Source organism: Hibiscus syriacus, unplaced genomic scaffold (genome assembly GCF_006381635.1).
Source record: "Hibiscus syriacus cultivar Baekdansim isolate YM2019G1 unplaced genomic scaffold, ASM638163v2 tig00111330_pilon, whole genome shotgun sequence".
Lineage (NCBI taxonomy): Eukaryota > Viridiplantae > Streptophyta > Magnoliopsida > Malvales > Malvaceae > Hibiscus > Hibiscus syriacus.
Window position 1 is genome coordinate 8,450,033 of NW_024063059.1, and position 23,626 is coordinate 8,473,658.

Here is a 23,626-nt window from a genome sequence, read left to right on the forward strand (position 1 = left end):
ATTGTTGGCTTTGACTCTCATCACTAACAACTGTTTGCCTGGACCATGGGAGACTCTGCCGGCGGCGCCTCACTACCTTCGGGACCCGACGGGAAGAAGCGGCGTGTGACATACTTCTACGAGCCGACGATTGGTGACTACTATTACGGCCAGGGTCACCCGATGAAACCCCACAGGATCCGTATGACACACAACCTCATCGTCCATTATTCTCTCCACCGTAGGATGGAGATTAACCGTCCTTTCCCCGCCGGTCCCGCCGATATCCGTCGTTTCCACACCGAGGATTACGTCGACTTCCTCAACGCCGTCTCTCCCGACTCCATGTCCGACCCCACTTATTCTCGCCATTTAAAGCGTTTCAATGTTGGAGAGGATTGTCCCGTGTTCGATGGGCTTTTTGGTTTCTGCCAGGCTTCCGCCGGTGGCTCCCTTGGCGCCGCCGTTAAGTTGAATAGAGGGGATGCCGACATCGCCATCAATTGGGCTGGTGGATTGCACCATGCTAAGAAAAGTGAAGCTTCTGGGTTTTGCTATGTTAATGATATCGTGCTTGGGATTCTTGAGCTACTGAAGTTTCACAAGGTAACATCATTTAAAAAAAATAGTTCTGTTTTCCGATTTCTGTTCTTATTTAGTAGCTAATGTTCGCATAGAAATTTAGGGTTATTAAGCTTCGTTGAAAAAGAAAAAAAATCTTATTAGTATTGTAGTATCCTGTTTATTACCTTGAGATCTGATTCTTTCGGATTATGCATAAACTGGTTGACTACACTTTATTGCAAAGGCTATATCTTGTCTAGTGTGTGCCAAATATATTAACTTTCCAACCAGTCTTTGATAGAACCCTCTATGCATTATATGTAACACCCCAAACCGATGCGGGTAGCCCGATCCGATTCGGGAAGTCACATTAGGGTCACCGGAGCGACCCACCGTAAAAATAGCGGAAATTTTAAAACTTTTTATCAGAACATGTAAACTTATAAAATCATTTATCACTATTTAAAAATAAAACAGATTTCCAAACTCGTATATAAATCAAAATACAATTACATGCCCCCTAATCACAAATACCATACTCTGCAACCACGCCGGAAGAACTCCCTTACTGAAGTCGATAGATGCACTGGTACAATTGTTTTAACCTGAAAAGGTGAGTAATAGAGTGAGCTTTGGAAAGCTCAGTAATACAGAACTACCAGATGATGCTACATGACATGTAGATAAATGGAAAGCCATATAATTTCCTTATTGAATCATATGTATACCAGCTTGCAGAATAATTTGGGGTTCCCTTAGAAGTTCATCGAGTAGAAGCCATGAATCTCAGTTCATAAGAAATCTTTCATACTATCACGTTTTCATGAGGTCGAACAGGATATCTAGTGTGTTCTATCAGTACGATAAAATCATAATAGGTACACTAATCAAATGATAGTTCAGTAAAATCCCATAAAGCATACTGTAGTGGAGCTTTTTAAACTCGTATTTTAAAACCATCTTACAAAGAGTTAACCTAAGGGAGCATCTTAGGGCCTGAGAGCCTACCCAAGAAAGTTCGGGGCCACGGGGCCTACCTAAGAACACATCTTAGGGCCACGGGCCTACCCGAGAATGATCTCAGGCCGCAGAGCCTACCTAAGAGTCACATTAGGTCCATAAAAATTTTCCAGCTTGATCAGAGCTGTACTTTACAAAACTGTATATCCAAGATACAACTTATACCGTGATACAAATCCATAAGCCATCACCATTAAGTCGGCGCATCCATAAAACAGTAACCATAAATTTCAGTGTACCACATGTTAAAACAAAAACAATTTATTAAAATATAAGGAACACACTAGAGAAATCCCAATATTTATCAAAGGCATTTTGTAGTCATCAGTATGGATAACATGAACTTGTGCAATTTGATCGGATTCCAGGAATAAGATCTTATTGAAGAGAATCAATTTCTAACCGATCTAATCAGACATTTCAAATTGATACTTTAGAATTCCACTAAGTTTCCACGTGCATCAGAAAAACGTTCAGGAACCTTTATACATAATAATTCTAAATTCAGATTTACTGCGAGTGATTCCATTACCCAAACAATCAGGGGTATTCAGGAATATACTTTGAATTCATAGGATTTCAACCTAATTGTACCAAATGAGGTATTCAGAATCTTTTCCTTCTGCATTACTTGCGTTTTCAAACATGACCGAATTGATTTTAGATCAAAATATGTAATCGAAGATTCAAGTCATTTACGATCTATGACTATCGATAGTATTATCAAACAACTCAAGTTACACAACTCACAGACTGATGCATGTCAACAAATCAATTCATTATCCTTCCAATGCATTCACTCTTTAATACCAAAATGCATATCAATAGATCATCCCCATAATTATCGCTGAATAGATCTTCCAACGGTCTTTATTACATTTCCATGTTTCAACGATATCAGAAAATATGGACGTACTTGATTCATGTTCATAACCCATAAGGACAATTCATACAGTGTTTCCAAACTCATCCAATCACCTATTTAATCCTCGGTCATTGAGGTTACTTAGTTCATTTAGTAAGCAAGTTTATCCCGGTTACTTTAGAGTTTTCCAGAATAGTTCAGACATTTCTGAATCTCAAATACATGTTGCACTTCCTTTCAATTCAATTTAGTCATATAATAAAGTCATTCTGGTATTCGTGGTTGATTTATCTCATGAACACCCACTTATTAGTACTGTATGCATTCTAAAGTTGAGCTGAACCAAGTACTTCCAGAATTATCATCGATCCAAATTTGAGAAGACGAACAAACATTCAAGTGGTAATTATATCATTCAGGTAATGATATAGCACTAGCGTTGGTTGATCACTTAAGTTGCGTTCCATAACTTTTATTGGTAGCACAACATCCATGTTTATTTGGATTTCTTAATTAATCCAATACATTTACTTATTCTAGGTCATAAGGGCATTTTGGTTCTCAACGTTTTTCTATTCATTACAAAGCTTTGAGTATATCCATTCATTCATGAGCTTGGTGACATTCTTGAGTCATTTCCATTCCAAGGGTATTTTGGTCATTTTACAATTCTAGAATATTTCAATCATTTCCTTCCATCCGGTCTTATTATTTAATTCAATCTTATCATTTACTTCAGTCCTTTCGAACAATTCTATCAGCAGAATACCTCCAATAAATTACTCTTCAAGTATTTACTCCTTACTCGAATATTTTCGGGTCAAGTGTCTTCTCAGATTTTACAAACGAAATATTATAAATTTTTCTGTACAAAGACATGATCTTAACGATTAAATTCGTACTTAATCGAGTTAAGTACAAATCCTCAAAGTATTCTCTCATTCAGGGTCAATTCAGACTATTTTATCTCTCAAGGGCATTTTCGTAATTTCTTAACCAAATAATTTCAATATTAGCACTTAACGAAAATAATTATAATTTAGAGATCCTATGATCAATTGCTTTCCCGAACATTCTTTGATTTTGAAATGATTCCTTCACAAACTCTCATAGGATTAAAACCGATTATCCATAATTTCCAAATAAAACTAACATTTCTTATGCACATCAGTAGTTATATCGGATCAATATGTATTTTCAGAGTTATTAACCAACTTCCAGGGGCAATTCTTATCATTTTCCAATATAAGGGTAATTTCGTAATTTTACCATATCGGAGTATTCTCATAATTTTTCATCCAAGTATCTTTAACATTTAACCCTTGATGATATAAAATATAAGTTACAAATCCAGAGCTGATTTCTTTATCACCAATCACAAACTTGTAATTTAATTCTAACAATTATCAATCTCTTATCTTAGTCATTCGATCCGTATTCAGTTACAGAATTTCTACCACAATCATATCGAGTGAATAAATTATTCAACTCCACAAAAGTGACCAACATTATCTTATTCATGCATTTACCAATATCAACATGTTCCATAAAGCATAAATAGGTAGTAAAGTATTACCTCGATTTCCGTGCAATACTGATCGACCATAAAAATTCCATTCGAACGCCTTTGATCTTCAATTCAACTTCCAATAATTCCTCAGATACATATCAACATAAATTATATCAGAAACGAAGCTTAATTACGATAAACGGATCGAATTGGGTGATAAATCGGTGAAAGACGGCTTACCGGGTTCGAATTTGGCGAAACGGACTTCGGATTCGGATTCAGGACGTCGAAAGCATAAAATATGACTTTTCGGAAATTTGGAATATTCGGTCAAAATCAAAGTCAACGGGTTTGACCGGCAATTTAAAGGTCTTCGGGTTTGAATTTCGAAAAACGGACAGCGGAATCGGATTTGGAACGTCGAAAAATGTCAGGATAGGTATACTCGGTCGAAGTCAAAGGTCGTTTAATGCTCGATCAAAGCCGGTCAAAGTTTTGGTCAACAATGGTCAACGTGGGTCAACGGTCAACGGGTCAACGGTCAACGTGTCAACGGTCAACGGGTCAACGGGTCGGGTCGGGTCGGGTTATGACCGGTCAAACCGGTCAACTATCCACTAAAACCGGTCAAACCGGTCACTTTGTCTCCCCACGCGCAGTGGCGGCGCGTGGGGGCGCGTGAACAGTGATAAAATCCCGGAAAAATTTCTAAAAATTATTTTGAGCGATTTCGAGATACTTACAAAGCTCGGTTCACAATTTTGAACGACGGAGAGCTCGATTTCAACAAATCGAAAACTTTAACCGCTTCACCTCCACACGCGCCGCCGCCGCCGGAGAAAAGGGAGGACACCGGTGGACTCGGAACGGCATAAGGAACACGATGGTGCGGGAGGTGTCGTAAACGGATGACCTGATCGTTGTGAATCGGTGAAAAACCAACTAAAACCGAGTTATTACCGACGATACTTCCGACTGAAATTAACGACGAACGGAGATGATTCACGATGAAAGGTTTGAGGGGTTTTGTTCCTCGGTTGACAACGAACACGATGGTGGTTTCGGCTCGTCGATCGGAGGTCGGGCGGCGAGTAGATCGGAGTTGGAAGCTGGGTTGTTGGAGAGGGGAAAACTGGAAAATATGCATCTGCGCACGGGGAGAAGAGATTTATAATTCAACATATATCAACAATGGGTAAACCAAGAGTTTAGCCACTGAACTTTATGCACTTCATAAAACGGTCTGCTAACTTTGAAATCTTATAATTTAATACCCGATTCCTTCCAAAAATACCAATTAAATTCATCACTTTATAATTTCTTAAATTTAGCCCCTAAATTGGGGTGTTACAATTCTTCCCTCCTTAAAAGAATTTCGTCCTCGAAATTCACTCATGTCACATAATTGCAGAAATAAACTTCCATCAGTTCTTTCATATCTTTTATGTAACTCTTATAGAAATACAGATCCTCCACTAATCCTTAACCAGTTGAGTATACATTCCTATTAGAACTCTCCCTCATTTCTATAAAATAATCTGAACGAAAATTTCCTTGAGAAATCATTTCAGCCTTGTTTACGTGAATAGGCTCACATAGCAACAACATATCCCAATTTCATTTCCGGAGTCGAGTCAGAATTTCTCAGATGAATAATTCACACACGGCTCGTGAGGTACTTTACAGCGATTAAACAGATGTTACTGGAATTCCTTTTTGTACAAGTATAGCCTTAACAGATAGAAACTTCAGTTTGTTCATTACAGATAGGGGCTCAGCCCTGGAGTTCCAGCTCAGAGAGGTACGATTGCAGTCTAGGGGCATGTATTGATCAGACATATTTTGACATTCGACCGGCCGGTCTATTTTGAAAAATCTTGACTCAAACCATAGCTATGATACCACTAAATGTAACCCCCCAGACCGATGCGGGTAGCCCGATCCGATTCGGGAAGTCACATTAGGGTCACCGGAGCGACCCACCGTAAAAATAGCGGAAATTTTAAAACTTTTTATCAGAACATGTAAACTTATAAAATCATTTATCACTATTTAAAAATAAAACAGATTTCCAAACTCGTATATAAATCAAAATACAATTACATGCCCCCTAATCACAAATACCATACTCTGCAACCACGCCGGAAGAACTCCCTTACTGAAGTCGATAGATGCACTGGTACAATTGTTTTAACCTGAAAAGGTGAGTAATAGAGTGAGCTTTGGAAAGCTCAGTAATACAGAACTACCAGATGATGCTACATGACATGTAGATAAATGGAAAGCCATATAATTTCCTTATTGAATCATATGTATACCAGCTTGCAGAATAATTTGGGGTTCCCTTAGAAGTTCATCGAGTAGAAGCCATGAATCTCAGTTCATAAGAAATCTTTCATACTATCACGTTTTCATGAGGTCGAACAGGATATCTAGTGTGTTCTATCAGTACGATAAAATCATAATAGGTACACTAATCAAATGATAGTTCAGTAAAATCCCATAAAGCATACTGTAGTGGAGCTTTTTAAACTCGTATTTTAAAACCATCTTACAAAGAGTTAACCTAAGGGAGCATCTTAGGGCCTGAGAGCCTACCCAAGAAAGTTCGGGGTCACGGGGCCTACCTAAGAACACATCTTAGGGCCACGGGCCTACCCGAGAATGATCTCAGGGCCGCAGAGCCTACCTAAGAGTCACATTAGGTCCATAAAAATTTTCCAGCTTGATCAGAGCTGTACTTTACAAAACTGTATATCCAAGATACAACTTATACCGTGATACAAATCCATAAGCCATCACCATTAAGTCGGCGCATCCATAAAACAGTAACCATAAATTTCAGTGTACCACATGTTAAAACAATAAAACAATTTATTAAAATATAAGGAACACACTAGAGAAATCCCAATATTTATCAAAGGCATTTTGTAGTCATCAGTATGGATAACATGAACTTGTGCAATTTGATCGGATTCCAGGAATAAGATCTTATTGAAGAGAATCAATTTCTAACCGATCTAATCAGACATTTCAAATTGATACTTTAGAATTCCACTAAGTTTCCACGTGCATCAGAAAAACGTTCAGGAACCTTTATACATAATAATTCTAAATTCAGATTTACTGCGAGTGATTCCATTACCCAAACAATCAGGGGTATTCAGGAATATACTTTGAATTCATAGGATTTCAACCTAATTGTACCAAATGAGGTATTCAGAATCTTTTCCTTCTGCATTACTTGCGTTTTCAAACATGACCGAATTGATTTTAGATCAAAATATGTAATCGAAGATTCAAGTCATTTACGATCTATGACTATCGATAGTATTATCAAACAACTCAAGTTACACAACTCACAGACTGATGCATGTCAACAAATCAATTCATTATCCTTCCAATGCATTCACTCTTTAATACCAAAATGCATATCAATAGATCATCCCCATAATTATCGCTGAATAGATCTTCCAACGGTCTTTATTACATTTCCATGTTTCAACGATATCAGAAAATATGGACGTACTTGATTCATGTTCATAACCCATAAGGACAATTCATACAGTGTTTCCAAACTCATCCAATCACCTATTTAATCCTCGGTCATTGAGGTTACTTAGTTCATTTAGTAAGCAAGTTTATCCCGGTTACTTTAGAGTTTTCCAGAATAGTTCAGACATTTCTGAATCTCAAATACATGTTGCACTTCCTTTCAATTCAATTTAGTCATATAATAAAGTCATTCTGGTATTCGTGGTTGATTTATCTCATGAACACCCACTTATTAGTACTGTATGCATTCTAAAGTTGAGCTGAACCAAGTACTTCCAGAATTATCATCGATCCAAATTTGAGAAGACGAACAAACATTCAAGTGGTAATTATATCATTCAGGTAATGATATAGCACTAGCGTTGGTTGATCACTTAAGTTGCGTTCCATAACTTTTATTGGTAGCACAACATCCATGTTTATTTGGATTTCTTAATTAATCCAATACATTTACTTATTCTAGGTCATAAGGGCATTTTGGTTCTCAACGTTTTTCTATTCATTACAAAGCTTTGAGTATATCCATTCATTCATGAGCTTGGTGACATTCTTGAGTCATTTCCATTCCAAGGGTATTTTGGTCATTTTACAATTCTAGAATATTTCAATCATTTCCTTCCATCCGGTCTTATTATTTAATTCAATCTTATCATTTACTTCAGTCCTTTCGAACAATTCTATCAGCAGAATACCTCCAATAAATTACTCTTCAAGTATTTACTCCTTACTCGAATATTTCGGGTCAAGTGTCTTCTCAGATTTTACAAACGAAATATTATAAATTTTTCTGTACAAAGACATGATCTTAACGATTAAATTCGTACTTAATCGAGTTAAGTACAAATCCTCAAAGTATTCTCTCATTCAGGGTCAATTCAGACTATTTATCTCTCAAGGGCATTTTCGTAATTTCTTAACCAAATAATTTCAATATTAGCACTTAACGAAAATAATTATAATTTAGAGATCCTATGATCAATTGCTTTCCCGAACATTCTTTGATTTTGAAATGATTCCTTCACAAACTCTCATAGGATTAAAACCGATTATCCATAATTTCCAAATAAAACTAACATTTCTTATGCACATCAGTAGTTATATCGGATCAATATGTATTTTCAGAGTTATTAACCAACTTCCAGGGGCAATTCTTATCATTTTCCAATATAAGGGTAATTTCGTAATTTTACCATATCGGAGTATTCTCATAATTTTTCATCCAAGTATCTTTAACATTAACCCTTGATGATATAAAATATAAGTTACAAATCCAGAGCTGATTTCTTTATCACCAATCACAAACTTGTAATTTAATTCTAACAATTATCAATCTCTTATCTTAGTCATTCGATCCGTATTCAGTTACAGAATTTCTACCACAATCATATCGAGTGAATAAATTATTCAACTCCACAAAAGTGACCAACATTATCTTATTCATGCATTTACCAATATCAACATGTTCCATAAAGCATAAATAGGTAGTAAAGTATTACCTCGATTTCCGTGCAATACTGATCGACCATAAAAATTCCATTCGAACGCCTTTGATCTTCAATTCAACTTCCAATAATTCCTCAGATACATATCAACATAAATTATATCAGAAACGAAGCTTAATTACGATAAACGGATCGAATTGGGTGATAAATCGGTGAAAGACGGCTTACCGGGTTCGAATTTGGCGAAACGGACTTCGGATTCGGATTCAGGACGTCGAAAGCATAAAATATGACTTTTCGGAAATTTGGAATATTCGGTCAAAATCAAAGTCAACGGGTTTGACCGGCAATTTAAAGGTCTTCGGGTTTGAATTTCGAAAAACGGACAGCGGAATCGGATTTGGAACGTCGAAAAATGTCAGGATAGGTATACTCGGTCGAAGTCAAAGGTCGTTTAATGCTCGATCAAAGCCGGTCAAAGTTTTGGTCAACAATGGTCAACGTGGGTCAACGGTCAACGGGTCAACGGTCAACGTGTCAACGGTCAACGGGTCAACGGGTCGGGTCGGGTCGGGTTATGACCGGTCAAACCGGTCAACTATCCACTAAAACCGGTCAAACCGGTCACTTTTGTCTTCCCCACGCGCAGTGGCGGCGCGTGGGGGCGCGTGAACAGTGATAAAATCCCGGAAAAATTTCTAAAAATTATTTTGAGCGATTTCGAGATACTTACAAAGCTCGGTTCACAATTTTGAACGACGGAGAGCTCGATTTCAACAAATCGAAAACTTTAACCGCTTCACCTCCACACGCGCCGCCGCCGCCGGAGAAAAGGGAGGACACCGGTGGACTCGGAACGGCATAAGGAACACGATGGTGCGGGAGGTGTCGTAAACGGATGACCTGATCGTTGTGAATCGGTGAAAAACCAACTAAAACCGAGTTATTACCGACGATACTTCCGACTGAAATTAACGACGAACGGAGATGATTCACGATGAAAGGTTTGAGGGGTTTTGTTCCTCGGTTGACAACGAACACGATGGTGGTTTCGGCTCGTCGATCGGAGGTCGGGCGGCGAGTAGATCGGAGTTGGAAGCTGGGTTGTTGGAGAGGGGAAAACTGGAAAATATGCATCTGCGCACGGGGAGAAGAGATTTATAATTCAACATATATCAACAATGGGTAAACCAAGAGTTTAGCCACTGAACTTTATGCACTTCATAAAACGGTCTGCTAACTTTGAAATCTTATAATTTAATACCCGATTCCTTCCAAAAATACCAATTAAATTCATCACTTTATAATTTCTTAAATTTAGCCCCTAAATTGGGGTGTTACATTATAGGTTTTTTTTGGGTGCATCACATAACCCATAATTACGTTCGAGTGGGTCTCAACTGGTTTGCAACCCATTTTTTGTTTCTTTCAATAAGTCAGGCAAATATTTCTGTTGAGAGATGAAGATTTCTTGCTTCAAACGGACCACCTTAATTCCTATGAAGTATTTCAACTTTCCTAGCTCTTTGATGTTAAATTCTTTCAAAAACATTCTTTCAAGTTCTTCTTTCCTTCAATGTCATTACCCCTAACTATAATGTCATCTACATATACTAAAAATGTTGTAACCTTTCTAGAGTTTGAATGCTTTATGGACAAGGTATGATCACCTTGACTTTGCTTATATCCTAGTGAAATCATTGTTTTGGCAAACCTCCCAAACCAGGCCCGTGGAGACTATTTGAGCTCGTAAAGTGCTTTCTTCAATCTACGCACCATTTCCTGCTTAGATTCAAAACAGGAGGAATTTCCATGTAAATTTTCTCTTTAAGATCACCATGGAGGAATGCATTCTTAACATCAAATTGTTGTAGATCCCACTCAAAATTAGATGTCAAAGATAAAGGAATTCTTGGTTTTCATTTTTGCTACTGGAACAAATGTCATAATCCATGTCGTAGGTTTGGGTGCATCCTTTGGCCACAAGCCTTGCTTTGTATCTTTCAATTGTGCCATCCGCCTTATATTTTAAAAAGAACACTCATCTACATCCCATTGTTTTCTTCCTACTTGGTAGTTCAATTATTTCTCATGTTCTGTTCTTTTCAAGGGTTTTCATTTTTGCCTTCATAGCAGCCTTTCACCTTTTTACTACTCAATGTCTCAGTTAGATTTTTGGTATGATTATTGTATGGAGATTGGTTAGGAAAACTTTATGGTTTTGAGATAAGTTTCTGTTGGACATGAAAACGTATAAGGGATGTTTAGAACAAGTTCTTGTTCCCTTCTTGAGGGCAATTCATAAGTCTTCAATATTTGAGTTCTCAGTTTTTTGGTTCAACTGGCTCATCATTTGGCTTGGAGTTGATTTTAGGTAAGTGATCATGAGTAGGTGAATGTAACTGTTTGAAAACAATTTTTGGTGAGTAAGAAATGGTACAAATGAGAGATTGTACATGTACTAGTAGAGAAATTGGTGTCTTTTTCCTGGAATGATCCCGCAGTTGAACATTATGTTGATTTTCTATATTTTTCATCATAAATGACTTATTTGGTGAAGTAATGGGCTTATAAAGAACATGCTCGATAACTGAATCAGGAATGGATTCAAGAGCAAACTCAAGAATAGGCGTTAACTGTAATGATGTAGATTTAGAAAAATAACTAGGACAAGCCAAAGATGTATTCATAATATTACATTCAATCAAAGTCTCCCTTTGAAGATAATTAGAGTGAAAAAATAATTATGTTCAATAAACATAACATTAGCACTAACAATTTTTTTTGAAAGGTGGGTGATAACATTTATAATTTGTGTAGATGAGTAGCCAATGAAATTGAATATAGCATGGATATCTAACGTTTCCCTAAGATGAGAACGAACATGAACAAACACAATAACAAAAAAACACGAGGAATTAAATTATGCGAGGCAGAGAAGTTAAGAAAAAAACTTGAGGATATCAATTGGACTTTGCATGTCAACACGTGTGGGAAGCCTATTAATAAGGTGGGCAGCGGTTAAGACATGTTCTCCGTAGTAGTTTTTAGGAACATATTTGTGAAATAACAAGGCTCTAGTGACTTCTAAAAGACTAAAATTGTTACATTTAACTACCCTATTTTGTTTTGGAACGGTAACACATGAAGATTCATGAATAATTATCCTTGAAAAAATTGGAAAATTTTGATTAAGAGAACTTTTGCATTGTCTGGCCTAAATCTATTAATTTTACAAAAAATTGAGTATGAACTATATTTATACAAGTTAGGAAAGATGTCGACATCAAATTTAGAGGAGATAAATTCATGTGGAATGTGTACAATCATCTATAAAAGACAAATAACTGGGCACCAAAAACATCTCGAATGGTAGATGAACTCCAAATATGTTTCTTTTAGGAATTAGAGTAAAAGGAACAATAACTTTTTTATTTCTTTTAGGAAAAGAAATATGTTTGTGTTTGGCCCACTTACATTTTGTACAACAATACTTTTAAATGAAGAAGGGAACATAACCTAAAAGAAGGATGATCTAAACGATGATTTTGAAGCCATATTTTATTCTGGTTTGACGTAATAGACTTAGAAAGAAATGATGTAGATATGGGAACTTCTCCAGACCATCTTTTTGATTAGTAGGTCCAATTGTCCTCTTTGTGTATTTCCTGAAAAATACAATGCAAAAGAAAAAGGTTACACTGCAATTCAAATTGGTGGTTAATTTATGAATCAGTATATAAAAAGGTGTGCCTAGGCGCTAAGGCGAGGCGAGGGTGAAGCGCCTAATTAGGTCTAGGCAAGGCGCTTTCAATGAAGTGCAGCAAGGCATGCCTAAGGCGCACTAGGCGCAGAAAGGTGCCGCCTTTTCAATTTTTTTTTTTTTTTTTTTTTTTTTTTTTTGCACACTAACTTATATATCAACAACAAAAAAGAAGTAAAAATGAAATGTCAATGAAGAAAAGAGAAAAATATGGTGGGGGTGATTAGAAAAGAGAGTTTCATGGAAGACACATGAAAATTTGGCTTGAAATACAGATAAAAGGGGGTGTTTTACCTTATATAATTACTATTTGTATGAAAGAGAGAAACAAAGGGGGATGAATAGAGGCTATTTTTGGTCTTAAAAAAGATAACCGACTGAGCAGGCAAAATGAGAGAGGCATGAATGCATGAATTGAAAATCAAGGGAGGAAAAGATAGGTTGTAATGAGTTTCGTTGCATAGTAATAGGTTCTTGAGCAACACATTTAGCACATGGTGAAATTTGAATCCATGAGAAAGAAAGAAAATCTTGGAAACACAATTTAGACATACTAAAATGGAGGAATAGGGTGGATAGATGAGGGATTTAGGGTGTAGGTGGTGTTAACAAGGAGGAAAACACGTTTGTTGAGATGTGCGAGGTGGAAGGGAAAAAAGGAGACAAGTAAGAAGTTGACGCCAACTCATTATTAGACTTTTATTTATTGTTTCAGTTTCTTATGTGGAATTGTGGACCAAGGAAGGAAGGGAGGTTTTGCTTGGGTTCCCAAGGTTCAATGGTTAATGAAACAAAAGTGATGTTTAATACATAAAATGTTGATAATGAATATTCTTTGCTATTTATATTGCATGAACTATTCTTTTTGTTTGATTATACAACTGGAAAAAACTTGTATATTTTTTATTTTTTTAAATGTGCGCCTCACTTCAATAAGGTGCGCGCCTTCTGCCTTGGCTATAAAACCCCTATGAGCCTTGCGCCTTTTTTAACACTTATGAATAGAGATAAGGTTGGCAAAGAGATTCGGAACATGTAGAATATTTTTTTAGTACAAGGTCTTTAGTAAGATAAATGTCCCCTTTCCTAGCTATAGTGGTAACAGTTCCACCAGCTATGGTAATCTTGTAATGGCTATTGATTGGAGTGTAAGTGGGACAGTGTTTACAGGAATAGGTCATGTGGTCAGTGGCTCCAAAATCTAGCACCTTTGTGAGAGGAGAGACTCTTTATGAGACAATAGAATAAGAGGTAAAGGAAATACCTTAAAACATCAATGAACAAGTGCCTAACGAAGAGGACTTAGCAAGAGATCCCAACAAGTATTTTAGTTTCTTAATATCCTTAACGTTAAACGTAGGAGAGGACTTCTTTTTTGTATCAGTCGACAAAGAGCTTATCAGATGTGCTTGACTATGTTCATTTATACCTCGAGCAGGTTTGTCAATTGACTTTTCATGAAGATTTCAGCATTGCTCCTTTGTGTGATGTGGCTTTTTACAATATGTGCAAAATAGAGAATCACGATTTATGTTCAGATAAAGCCTTCTCGAGTGTATGTAGGGGGTGGATAATGGATTTTGTAACAAATGTAGAACCATCTCCTCCTGCGATTTAAGCACCTTGACGGCCTTCTTCTGCATTTATAATAGAATTTGTTTTATTCAAGGATGAAAGGTTTTTTATGCCCAAAATCTGCACTCGCACAACATCAAAGTTAACATTCAAACCTATAAGAAACTCATAGACACAGTTTTTCTCCACAAACCGCTTTAGAGTTGCTGCATCATCGCTATAACCCATCTGGATGCCTTGATAATGATCCAACTCCTGCTATAACCCTTGTTTGGTGGATGAGATTTTGTTCTTAATCACATAGATTTGTGCAGCATCAGTTGACCTTAGAGTCTGTTTGTCGAACAACCTCCCAAATATCTCTAGCAGTCCCAAGAAACATGCAAGTGTCACTGATCTCTGGTAGTATCGAGTTCCACCACCAGAACATTACCAGTAAGTCTTGTTCATCCCAAGCTGCAAATTTGGGATCTCCATGTGAAGGACCTTTTCCTAGTAAGTGGCTTATTTTCCCTCTGCCTTTGTAAAAGGTACAAACCAACTAGGACCACTTTAAGTTGTTATTCCCTTCTAATCTATAGGCTGGGTGAAATTTTTGCAACTCACCTGTTGTAATAGCAAAATTGTCGACGGTAGATTCATGTGTGATAGGGCTGGTTATTCTCCTAGTATTTCCGACATGTTTTAATGGATGAAAAAGAATTTTCTACCAACGAATAAAACCTAAACTAATACCATGTTATAACCTAATAAAATAAATTGAATGAGAGGCAAAGAAAAAAGAAGTAATGCAAGAGAAATCTTATTATTGAATTAGGATATTAAAATAGTTTAAATATACTGAGTTGCTGACTTCTAATAGGATATTTATGGTAAAGATAAAATTCTATCTATGGATAGAGATTACAAAGAGTCCTAAGACATATCCTTTCTTATTATAAAATATTCCTAAACAAATGAGACTTCTATAAGGCTGATTCTGACAAGTTCCAACATATCTAGCCTTCTGCTCCCTCATCTGAGCAAGCTTATAAATATCATCATGTTCGACTTTTGAGTTCAATTTATCAAATATATATTTATAGACTTCTGATCTAATCTCCCTTATTGCTTTCTTGGCATCCTTTGCTAAAGTCACGTGAGTCATCGTTAGCCACTTATCTAATAAAATTGTCTTATCTTATTCCAAAGCACACTAGGTTGACCTTATCTTTCCAATTAGTGTATAAAAAAATGCTCATGCCAACCCATCATGCTCCACCATTTGATTCAAGGGTCTGGGATATGTCTTTCTAAAATGAACATCCAAAACCAGAAGTTGATGTTATGTAGCTACATTACTGGTATCACCTTACAGTTTATGCAACAACTTTCTCCTCACCTGGTTAGAAAGAAGTTTCTTTGACTAGGATCCCTCCACTATTACAAGTCATCAGGTGGTTATGTAGGTGCGATGGGGACCATACAAATTTGATAAATTTTGGCTTCTTTTCTTTTATTGATCAATTTGGTACTCATGTTATTATTTCTAGTAAATTTAATCTACATGCTATTGTCTGATTTGCATGACATGTTTTCCTGGAAGTAATCCAGGTTTTCACTGTGATTTTGGCAGTTGACTGTCTTTTTGGGTTATATTATACTGTTGAGTTGTGTTTTCTCAAGGGAATATTGGCACTTCTCACTGAAATAATAGCTGAATTCTGTGATGGAAGTGCAAACACAAAAAGCTTCAATGTCTTGCCAAATGCAAACACATAATACTGTGTTTTTATTGTTCCACTTTGATTGTACTGTTGTTCTTATCTAGCCGCTCAATTTGTTTATAGAACATATTTCCTATTATGCAAGAACGGAATTGTAACTTATTTATGTAAATTTCTTCCATAACTGATCCAAAGGAATACTTCAACTTTAAGAGCAGAATTTTGTACCTTCATTATGTTTATTTTCCACAAATGCCAGAGTTTTGATGATGTTCTTAATGGACTTGCATTTAAATACTGGAGTTCAATGTCCTTTTGCAGCGTGTACTGTATGTAGATATTGATGTCCATCATGGTGATGGTGTAGAAGAGGCATTTTACACCACTGACAGAGTTATGACCGTGTCTTTCCATAAATTTGGGGATTTCTTCCCTGGGACTGGACACATCAGGGATGTTGGGGTGGGTAATGGCAAATACTATGCTTTGAATGTTCCCTTGAATGATGGGATGGATGATGAGAATTTCCGGGGTTTGTTTCGTCCTGTAATCCAAAAGGTCATGGAAGTGTATCAGCCAGATGCAGTTGTTCTCCAATGTGGAGCAGATTCATTGTCTGGTGACAGATTGGGTTGCTTTAACTTGTCTGTGAAGGGTCATGCAGATTGTCTGCGGTTTCTTAGATCTTTCAATGTTCCTCTAATGGTCTTGGGTGGGGGAGGGTATACTATCCGCAATGTTGCCCGATGCTGGTGCTATGAGGTCTCTCTCTCTCACACAGTTTTAGTGAAATGTTGTAAATATCATTGCTGATGAAATAGTGTTCCTCTAAATTGTTTTTTTATCTTCATCTCAGACAGCTGTTGCAGTTGGGGTTGAGCCTGATAATAAGCTGCCTTATAATGAATATTATGAGTATTTTGGTCCAGATTATACACTTCATGTTGAAGTGGGAAGCATGGAGAACCTGAATGCACCTAGAGATATGGAGAAGATAAGGTAAGATCGGAAATTATTATTATTTTTATATAAAAAACAAGGATTAACCAAACCTTGTGCTTGCTTATTGAGTAATTAGTTTAGTATGTCCATAAATCTTTCCTCACTCTTGTAACCTTGTTCTAATCGAATGTTAATTTGTTCTTTTTCAGGAACATGCTATTAGAGCAGCTTTCCAGACTGTCTCATGCACCCAGTGTTCCTTTTCAAACTACACCTTCAACCATCCAACCACCTGAGGAGGTTTGTTGCCAACAACAATTACTTGATTATCTCTGTTTTGTATCTTATATGGAAGATTCTTTTGGCTGTAGGCAGAGGAGGACATGGATGAAAGACCAAAACCTCGCATGTGGAATGGGGTTGATTATGAGTCAGACCCTGAAGATGATGAGAAACCTCTACACAGATTCTCCAGTTCTGATGTTAAACAACATACAACAGATGTTGATATGATGTAAGGGTTTGTCTTTTGACTGGCTGTACTATAGATCAACCATTTCTTGCCCAAGATTTAATTCATTAACCATAGTTGAAAGTAAATGCTTTTGTACAAGGTATTCTTTTACCATCACTATTTCATGAGATCAAATTCCATTATTAATAGGCAACCCCGTGCATCTGATTGTCTTCTCAGTTTTTTATTTTTACTTTTTTGTTTTGTAATTTGTAATTTGTAATTTGTCAGGGAGGTATCACAAGATCTGAAAGAAGTGAAAGCAGAACAGTCATTATCTTGAGACGGAAGGAACGCTTTGCTTCTAGGCTTGGATTTAGTTCCTTGGTCTGTATAATTTGAGCTAGTTATATTGGTTCAATTTGGTCATTTTTTGACATCAAGTTAGCAAGCGTATTCTTTGATGAGGTATAGTAGGGTAGGAAAGTTTGATCATTTAGGTTCCTTGTGTTCCAAGTATGACGTGTTAGAACTAAAGTGGCACTTGACGTGACTCTACTAAATGATTTTTTATCCGTTGAAGTCGATTTTAGTTGGCCCTAAACATGGTTTAATTGGCGTGCACTTTTATTATTTATTTATTTTAATATTTTTAACCACTGGGTATGAGAAGCTGAAACTGAACACAGTATATCCTGAAGCTGATATTGAATCAAGTTTAAGTAATATAATAAGTTTAATATCAAACTCTTTCACAATGATAACAATACTAACAAGAGGTGATTTTCAATGTATATGTAGTCTCATATATTCATTTAAGATGTTACAGATCTTGTCAGTCACATATAAAAATTAATTGAGTAATATTTATTTATCAATAAAATAATATATATATATATATATATATATATATGTATTAGAATTTTTTTATAAATATCATGTATAAAATATCCATTATATAAGATATATCTGAAGTAATATATAAATATATTATCTAGTAGTACATTTTTTACCAAAATAAAAAAGTGGCAAATAGATTACTAAGGGGAAACGATTGATCCTCTAAATGCCAAGTCTAAAATTTACTATCCAGTAACATTTAAAAAGGTAAAAGTATAGGATGAGTTAGAAAGCCAATAAACTAATTAAAGTGTAATGAATCATTAAGAGTTTAAAAATACAACGAAAATTCATTTAAAATATAAATTGTAAAAACATAAACACTATCCTCATCCAATAATAAGAAATGTGTAGGTTTTTCAAAACATTATACACATCTGTACGCCTAGTTAGGAATTACTTTCTTTATATAGTATAAGGATCTACAATAAGAAATTATCCTCAGCATAAAGCAGAGTTACATACCGTAAAAAAGTACTAGTTTAATATAGATTGTCCTTAAAATAAATCTCTCGTATAATAATCATTCCTAGAACAATAAAAGTAAATATGCATGTATTTTAAGAAAAAACAATGGTCCAATTTGTTAAAATACATAACCGTTTCGGTAACCAAAAATCATGCTTTTAAATCATATGACATAATCATGCATTCAAAGTAATTCAAATAAATAAACCAGAACAATAGAATAACACTAGCAGAACACACTTGTACAGGATTTATAATTTTTTTATATTTTTTATATTTTTAAGTTGGATTAACTTGAGTTTAATAGATATGTTTTTCTATTTGAGTTAAAATTTAATTAGGCACTGACAATTTAATGGGTCTCTGTCACAATCGGGGGAGAAGGACGAGAAAGCGAAGAGGAAATTGGGGAAAGAGAGAGTCAAGGGTTAGGGATTGAAAATGATTTGGGAATTAATTACCTGATAAGTGAGCACATGAGAGGCACGGGGAAGCAAATCACCTAACAGGAGAGCAGTAATCCACAGAAGAGCAGCTAGCCCAAATGGAAGCCCAATACCTGAGAAAGATAACATAAACAGTTATGCAAGGACAGCCAGTTGCCTTAGTTAGATTCTATAGTATTGTGTATACAAATAAAATGGGTACTTTTAAAGGAGGAATTAAGCATATTTTGAATGAATTCTGATTTTCTTCATCTCATTTCTGCTGCTCTATTCTACATTTCTTCTTCTCTATTTCTCTAATCTAGCTCAATCATCACAAATTGGTATCAGATCCAATTTTTCCTGGCAATCGACGTTGGGAATGCCAAAGAAAAACCAAACAATGTCTGAAACACCCAATTTTGCTGCATTACAGAAACAACTTGAGGATTTGAGAACCTTGGTTAAATAATCCCAAGATGAAACTAAGACTCCTAAATGGTGGGAGAACCAGGAGAATCGTATTACTTCTTTGGAGTCTAGAATGGCCACGAATCAAGGGTATGTGGAGAAACTTTTGAGGATTTTGACTGGTGAAAATGAAGATTAGAACCAGTCTGCTAATGACCAAGTACAGACCCCTAATTCATCTAACATGTATGGAAAACAACCTGTAAAGGTTACAGTGATAACTGATAAGTCTAGGTTTACTTATAAACCTGATGAACCTGGGATTCTCAAGTCTAAACCAGATGATTTGCCTGCTCATCTGACTAGTTTTAAAAATGATAAGCAAATGGGTGAGAACAGTGCTGTTAGAAATAATATAATGGGCTTAGAGGTAGATAAAAGAGGCACAGGGGGTCTTTTAATACTCCAGGAACAATGTGGCATAGACCAAAAATTGAGCTACCATTTTTTGAAGGAATTAATCCACGAGGTTGGATATAAAAAATGTCTTAAGTAACTTTTCTCTTTGTAGTCTTGTTGATGAGCAAAGAGTGGAGGTGGCTACGATGTATTTAACAGGTAAAGCTGAAATTAGGTTTGATGACTATATTATGCAAAAACATCATGTGACATGGCATGAGTTTGAGGCAGACCTTTGTCATAGATTCAGTGACAGGTCCTTTGTTGATATAGTGGAGGAGTTTACAAAATTAGTATAAAAAGGGTTTGTTGAAGAGTATCAAGACAGATTTGAAGAATTACAGTCTCACATGCTCTTACAAAACCCCACTTTAGGTGAAGAATTCTTTGTTTCTCTGTTTATTAGTGGGTTAAGAGATGTTATTAAACACAAAGTCAAGGCTTTAGACCCTGAGACACTTTCTGAGGCATACAGGTAAGCTAAATTATATGAGTTTTCTGTTGAATTTGAGAATAAAAGATTGAGACCATCTTTTAGAAACCCACCCTACCCAAACCCTCTACCTACTTCTAAGCCAAATCGACTACCATTACCACAAAAGAATTCAGCCATTATACCACCGAAGTAGAACCTAATATGTTACAGAAGATATAATAACTTATGTTTTAAGTGTGGTGAAAAATTTGTTCCAGGTCATCAGTGCAAAACAAAACAATTAAACATGATGATTGAGGATGAGACTGTTATACCTTCAGAAATTTTACCAACTGATTCAGAGTAGCAAATTCTACAAGAAGATGAGAACCTAGAAATATCTATGAATGCTATTACTGGTTGCATTGGTCATAATACATTGAGGATTCATGGGACCATTCAAGGTAGACCATTAAATATTTTAATTGACAGTGGTAGTGCCCACAGTTTTTTAACACCTCAGTGGGCCGATGCTGGTATTCAAGTAATTACTCCTCATCCTTTGGCTATTGCAGTAGCTAATGGACAACAACTCTACAGCTCAACAAGATGTAATGAGTTAGAATAGAAGATGCAAGGGCACTTTTTTTATACATGATTTCAGACTCCTTCAATTGGAGGGAAGTGATATGATGTTAGATGTTGATTGGATGAAATTGTTTAGTCCAATCTTGATGGAATTCAACAAAATGACAATGAGTTTTGTGCATAAAGGGGAACAAATTGTCATACAGGGTCAACAACCATCTAATTGTTTGCAACAAATTTCAGGGGCTATACTATTGAAGATGACAGTCTCAGATTCAGCTATTTTGCGACATATGGTACTGTTAAATATGTCCGAGGGTTCAAAGTCTATTCCTACAGCTATCCAACCTCTCTTAGAAAGATATCACTCTATTTTTTATGAGCGTACAGGTCTACCACCTACAAGGAACCATGACCATGATATTCCTCTCAAACCTGAGTTTATTCCTATTAATTTAAGACCTTACAGGTTTCCCCATAATCAAAAAGCTGAAGTGGAAAAACAGATTGCTAATAGGCTCTCCTCCTCTATTATTCAACACAGCAAAAGTCCATTTGCTTCTCTATGTCTCCTAATAAAAAAATGATAGTACTTGGAGGTTTTTGTGTAGATTACAGGAATTTAAACAGCATGACAGTGAAGAATAAATTTCATATTCATGTTGTGGAGGATCTACTGAATGAACTACATGGAGCAGTCTATTTTTCAAAGATTGAATTAAGATCTGGTTATTGGAAAATCGGGATTAAGACTGAGGATATATACAAGACAGCATTCAGAACTCATCAGGGCCATTATTAATTTAGGGTAATGCCTTTTGGTCTCACTAATGCCCCTGCTACATTTCAAGAACTAATGAATGAATTGTTTAGTTCATTCCTTAGAAAATTTGTCTTGGTGTATTTTGATGATATCCTAGTCTACATAACCTCTATGACAGATCATATTTCTCATTTACAACTAGTTTTGGAAGTCTTGAAAACTAATTAGTTATTTGCCAATATGTCCGAATGTTTCTTTGGATAGACTCAAGTAGAGTATTGGGTCCATATTATTTCAACTGTTGAAGTATCTACTGATTCTGATAAGGTGGCAACTATGAGGAACTGGTCTGTGCCTAAATCCTTAAAATCTTTGTGTGGGTTTTTGGGATTAACAGGATATTACGGAAGGTTTATAAAAGATTATGCCACAATCAGTAAACCTTTGACACATATGCTTAAGAAAGACAATTTTAAGTGGACCACTGAAGCTTTAACTGCTTTTGAAAACCTGAAACAAGCTATGTGTGTTGCCTCTGTTTTAGATTTAGCAGATTTTGGTAAGAGTTTTTACTTGGAAATAGATGCCAGCTCAGGAGGCATTGGTGTTGTTTTATCTCAAGATGGCAGACCTATTGCCTATCTTAGTAAGGCTCTTAGTCCTATACATGTTGCCATCTCAATATATAAAAGAGAGTATCTTACTATTCTCTTAGCAATCTCTAAGTGGAGACATTACTTAGAGAGCAATCCTTTTGTCATCAAAATAGACCATGAACCTCTAAAGTACCTATTGGAGCAGAAATTAACTATTTTAATTCAAAAGAAAGGATTAACTAAATTATTGGGATTGGACTACACTATTCAATACAGGAAAGGCAAGTTAAATGTAATAGCTGATGCCCTATCTAGACAGTGGGAAGACCAAGGTCAGTTTCTTGCTATGGGAACTACCTTAGTCATTCCTAGCTGGGTTCTGGAAGTTGAGGAAAGTTATGAGGATCTAATGGCTACTGAATGGATTTCTATATTAACTGTTAATCCCAATATTGATCCTAGGTGGAAATATTCTAAGGGTATCCTTAGATTTAAGGATAGGATCTATATTGGTGCTGCTGGGGCTCTAAGACTACAAATCCTTCAAACCCTATATGATTTACCTCATTGAGGTCATTCAGGAACCCAGGCCACCTATCAAAGGATTAGAGCTTATTTCTATTGGCCCAGGCTTAAAGCTATAGTGGAAACTTATGTAAGGTCTTGTACAGTGTGTTAACAGACTAAAGTGGAGCATATTGTTAAACTAGGACTGCTACAACCACTGCTTATTCCTCAACAGGCCTAGGAGGTAATTACTATAGACTTTATAGAGGGTTTACCTATATCATTGAAGAAAAATTGTATTTTGGTGGTATTTGACAAGTTTACTAAATACAACCATTTTTTAGCACTGCCAGATCCTTACTCTGCAGCTGATGTAGCCAAACTGTATTTGGATAATGTCTATAAGCTTCATGGCCAGCCTAAAAGGGCCATTTCTAACAGAGACAAGACATTCACTAGTCTCTTCTGGAGAGAACTAATGAAGCAAATAGGTACTAAAACCCTAATTTAGTACTGCTTACCATCCAGAGACTGATGGCCAAACAGAAAGGGTTAACCAGTGTTTGGAACAATATCTAAGGGGCTTATGTTTTTTTTCAACCAAAGCAGTAGGCTAAATGGTTGCTTCATGCAGAGTGGTTGTATAATACCACCTACCACACTGCCCTAAAATTTACACTCTTTCAAGCATTATATGGCTACAAACCTCCTACAATGGT

At 36.1% G+C, this 23,626-nt stretch overlaps 2 protein-coding genes across 2 annotated transcripts in view; one reads left to right on the top strand and one right to left on the bottom strand.

Moving 5' to 3' along the window:
- On the top strand, window positions 1-17,876 carry LOC120158723 (histone deacetylase 6-like). The gene is made up of 6 exons (XM_039169507.1): window positions 1-585; window positions 16,301-16,741; window positions 16,836-16,978; window positions 17,131-17,221; window positions 17,293-17,435; window positions 17,667-17,876. The coding sequence occupies exons 1-6, from the start codon at window positions 46-48 to the stop codon at window positions 17,716-17,718; spliced, it is 1,410 nt and encodes a 469-aa protein (XP_039025438.1). The 5' UTR covers window positions 1-45; the 3' UTR covers window positions 17,719-17,876.
- Window positions 14,021-23,626, bottom strand: part of LOC120158769 (calmodulin-binding protein 60 A-like) — a 24,187-nt gene continuing 14,581 nt past the window's right edge. The window contains exon 8 of the mRNA XM_039169533.1: window positions 14,021-14,032. The gene's annotated coding sequence lies outside the window, so the exon portion shown is untranslated. The remainder of the gene's footprint in view (window positions 14,033-23,626) is intronic.

Coding starts and splice junctions, on each gene's coding strand:
- LOC120158723 (XM_039169507.1), top strand. CDS start 46: ATGGGAGACTCTGCCGGCGGCGCCTCACTACCTTCGGGACCCGACGGG. Junction 16,979..17,130: donor AGAGATATGGAGAAGATAAG/GTAAGATCGGAA, acceptor GTTCTTTTTCAG/GAACATGCTATTAGAGCAGC. Junction 17,222..17,292: donor CCATCCAACCACCTGAGGAG/GTTTGTTGCCAA, acceptor TTTTGGCTGTAG/GCAGAGGAGGACATGGATGA.